General features: G+C 47.5%; 1 protein-coding gene across 1 annotated transcript; it reads right to left on the minus strand.

Moving 5' to 3' along the window:
* Positions 1 to 3,257: 3,257 nt before the first annotated feature.
* On the minus strand, positions 3,258 to 3,917 carry LOC123093918 (lipid transfer protein EARLI 1-like). The gene has a single exon (XM_044515979.1). The coding sequence runs from the start codon at positions 3,850 to 3,852 to the stop codon at positions 3,589 to 3,591; it is 264 nt and encodes an 87-aa protein (XP_044371914.1). The 5' UTR covers positions 3,853 to 3,917; the 3' UTR covers positions 3,258 to 3,588.
* Positions 3,918 to 4,417: the final 500 nt, after the last annotated feature.

Raw genomic sequence — 4,417 nt, forward strand, 5'->3', positions numbered from 1 at the left:
TCGGATGCTTTCCGGTAGAAGCCCCCTCAATGCAACCGGAAGCAGTTGCGTCATAATCACGTGGCAGTCATGAGGCTTTAGGTTCTGAAACTTTTTCTCTGACATATTTATTATTCCTTTTATATTCGACGAGAAGCCAGTCGGGACCTTCATACTAAGCAGGCATTCAAAGAAGATTTCCTTCTCTTCTTTGGTAAGAGCATAGCTGGCAGGACCTTCATACTGCTTTGGAGGCATGCTGTCTTTTTCGTGCGAATGTTGCAGGTCCTCCCGTGCCTCAGCTGTATCTTTTGTCTTCCCATACACGGCCAAGAAGCCTAGCAGGTTCACGCAAAGGTTCTTCATCACGTGCATCACGTCGATCAAAGAGCGGACCTCTAGGTCTTTCCAGTAGGGTAGGTCCCAAAATATAGATTTCTTCTTCCACATGGGTGCGTGTCCCCCAGCGTCACTCGGAACAGCTAGTCCGTCGGGACCCTTTCCAAAGATTACATGTAAATCATTGACCGTAGCAAGTACGTGATCACCGGTACGCATGGCGGGCTTCCTCCGGTGATCTGCCTCGCCTTTGAAATGCTTGCCTTTCTTTCGACATTGATAGTTGGTCGGAAGAAATCGACGATGGCCCAGGTACACATTCTTTCTGCAGCTTCCCAGGTATATACTATCGGTGTCAAGTAAATAGTGCGTGCATGCGTGGTATCCCTTGTTTGTCTGTCCTGAAAGGTTACTGAGAGCGGGCCAATCGTTGATGGTCACAAACAGCAACGCCTTTAGGTGAAATTCCTCCTGTTTGTGCTCATCCCACGTACGTACACCGTTTCCATTCCACAGCGGTAAAAGTTCTTCAACTAATGGCCTTAGGTACACATCAATGTCGTTGTCGGGTTGCTTAGGGCCTTGGATGAGAACTGGCATCATAATGAACTTCCGCTTCATGCACATCGAAGGAGGAAGCTTATACATATATAGAGTCACGGGCCAGGTGTTGTGATTGCTGCTCTGCTCCCTGAAAGGATTAATGCCATCCGCACTTAAAGAAAATCATACGTTCCTTGGGTCACTTGCAAACTCATCCCAGTACTTTCTCTCGATTTTTCTCCACTGTGACCCGTCAGTGGGTGCTCTCAACTTCCCGTCTTTCTTACGGTCCTCACTGTGCCATCACATCAACTTGGCATGCTCTCTGTTTCTGAACAGATGTTTCAACCGTGGTATTATAGGAGCATACCACATCACCTTCGCAGGAACCCTCTTCCTGGGGGGCTCGCCGTCAACATCACCAGGGTCATCTCGTCTGATCTTATACCGTAATGCACCGCATACCGGGCATGCGTTTAGATCCTTGTACGCACCGCGGTAGAGGATGCAGTCATTAGGGCATGCATGTATCTTCTGCACCTCCAATCCTAGAGGGCATACGACCTTCTTTGCTGCGTATGTACTGTCGGGCAATTCTTTATCCTTTGGAAGCTTCTTCGTCAATATTTTCAGTAGCTTCTCAAATCCTTTGTCAGGCACAGCATTCTCTGCCTTCCACTGCAGCAATTCCAGTACGGTACCGAGCTTTGTGTTGCCATCTTCGCAATTGGGGTACAACCCTTTTTTGTGGTCCTCTAACATGCGATCGAACTTCAGCTTCTCCTTTTGACTTTCGCATTGCGTCCTTGCATCGACAATGACCCGGCGGAGATCATCATCATCGGGCACATCGTCTGGTTCCTCTTGATCTTCAGCAGCTTCGCCTGTTGCAGCATCATCGTGCACATCGTCTGGTTCCTCTTGATCTTCAGTAGCATCACCGTATTCAGGGGGCACATAGTTGTCATCGTACTTTTCTTCTTCGCCGTCTTCCATCACAACCCCTATTTCTCCGTGCCTCGTCCAAACATTATAGTGTGGCATGAAACCCTTGTAAAGCAGGTGGGTGTGAAGGATTTTTCGGTCAGAGTAAGACTTCGTATTCTCACATATAGGGCATGGACAACACATAAAACCATTCTGCTTGTTTGCCTCAGCCACTTCGAGAAATTCATGCACGCCCTTAATGTACTTGGAGGTGTGTCTTGAACCGTACATCCATTGCCGGTTCATCTGCGTGCATTATATATAATTAAGTGTGTCAAAAATCATTACAGAACATCATGAATAGATAATTAAGTGACCAAATTAATAGAAGTTCATCATCACATTAAAACCAAAGTACATACATAGTTCTCATCTAACAACATAAAGCTCTGCAGAGCATCTAAATTAATTAAACCATACATTGAAACTATGTAAAACATTTCAATGCGAAAACAAATGCGATCATAATCACAACCAATGTAACAACTGATCCAACGGCATAATGATACCAAGCCTCGGTATGAATGGCATATTTTTTAATCTTTCTAATCTTCAAGCGCATTGCATCCATCTTGATCTTGTGATCATCCACGACATCCGCAACATGCAACTCCAATATCATCTTCTCCTCCTCAATTTTTCTAATTTTTTCCTTCAAGAAATTGTTTTCTTCTTCAACTAAATTTAACCTCTCGACAATAGGGTCGGTTGGAATTTCCGGTTCAACAACCTCCTAGATAAATAAAATCTATGTCACGTTGGTCGGCATAATTGTCATAAACAATAGATGAACCAATAGTTATGAAAAGATAATATATACCACATCCGAATCATAGACAAGACGAGGGCCGACGGGAGCGGATACCAAAACCATCGCACTATATAAGATGCAGTAATAAAAGTAAGAAAATTATACAAGTATCTATATATATAAACATACAAGTAAGATTTTTTTTCTTTCAGAAAGAAGATAAGAACAAGAGGCTCACCACGGTGGTGCCGGCGACGAGATCGGCGCGGGCGATCGACGGCGGTGAAGACGGGGACGGGACGTGACGGACCGCTAAACCTAGACAAATATTGAGGAAAATGGAGTTTGGAGATCGAGCTTGGAGAGGAGAAAGCTTAAGTAGTGTGGCTCGGGCATTCCATCGAACACCTCGTGTGGATAGGAGGTGAGCTAGAGCACCACAAAGTTGTCTCCTCGCCGGCCACGAAAAACAGAGCACTGAGAGTGCTCTGCTCGCGGGCGTATATATAGGCAATTAATTGGTCCCGGTTCGTGGCTTGAACCGGGACTAAAGGGAAGCCTTTGGTCCCGGTTCAGGCCACCAACCGGGACCAATGGTGGTGGGCCAGCCCCAAGGCACATTGGTCCCGGTTCGTCCCACCAACCGGGACCAAAAGGTCCAGACGAACCGGGACCAATGGCCCACGTGGCCCGGCCGGCCCCCGGGGCTCACGAACCGGGTCCAATGCCCCCATTGGTCCCGGTTCTGGATTGAACCGGGACTAATGGGCTGACCCGGCCTGGACCAATACCCCCTTTTCTACTAGTGAATATATACAAGCTGGCACATCACGGACCGAGTTAACACAATCTGAACACCCACACAAAAAATAAAAACACAAGGTCACGGCGGGCACGTTGAGCTTGATGCCGAGGACGTTGGCCTTGATGGCGCTGCAAAGGCAGACGGCGGCGTCTAGGTCAGCGAGGCCGCTCAGAAGCGGGCAACACTACTCGTTTGTCGGCACGCCGAGGTTGAGCTTCAGCAGGTTCAACACGTTGGCGCGTACCTTCAGCTTCAGCGTGTCGATGGAGCAGGTGCCGCCCCCGCCGCCGGTCGAAGGCGGAGACGGCACGGGAGCTGGCAGGGGCACGGCGATCGGCGGGCTTGGGACCGGGACGGTCGGTGTGTTACCGCACGACCCGCAGCCATGCACGGCCACGAGGATGGCCAGGTTCATGGCCAGGAGGATGGCGAGCTTGGAGGGCGCCATTGCTATGTGGATAACGCTAGTAGCTAGCTAGAGTGTATGCTTGTGGCTGAGCGCTAGGTGGGCTTTGCTAGCTTGGGATGCTTTTCCGGGGTCGCTTGGGGTGGTATTATAGCTAGGCCGGGGTGTAGCAGGCAAGTGCAAGTTGCAAGTGCATCGTTCATGTCATGATCAATCGAGTTTTGACTCTTGCCGTAATTTGCAAACATTATTTGCCAGCACCACTCCACCAGTGCACGGGATATCCTGTATATGGATCCACCGTCCACCGTTGCTTTGAAGTTCGTGTTATGTTTTCTGGTTTTGACAATTTGTCTTGTTTCAGCTTGTCACGTTAGGGTTTCCTCTCATTTTAAAAGTGTATCATAATGTTTCATTGTGCAGCAAACTCGATCTAAAATAAGTGTACATTTTTTTTTGCACATATAAAATAAGTGTACCCTTATTTGTTGGTACACAACGAAACACGTCATACTCTTTGAAAAAAAAATAAAAAGAAATGAAGCATTCGAAACAAGATAAGTTTTAACAACAATGAAAAAATAGAGTGAATCTCAAAGCAAGACAT

The sequence above is a fragment of the Triticum aestivum genome, chromosome 4B (assembly GCF_018294505.1).
Source record: "Triticum aestivum cultivar Chinese Spring chromosome 4B, IWGSC CS RefSeq v2.1, whole genome shotgun sequence".
Lineage (NCBI taxonomy): Eukaryota > Viridiplantae > Streptophyta > Magnoliopsida > Poales > Poaceae > Triticum > Triticum aestivum.

What these genes read in the sequence shown, in the direction of transcription:
- LOC123093918 (XM_044515979.1), bottom strand. Translation starts at nt 3,852, where the DNA reads ATGGCGCCCTCCAAGCTCGCCATCCTCCTGGCCATGAACCTGGCCATC.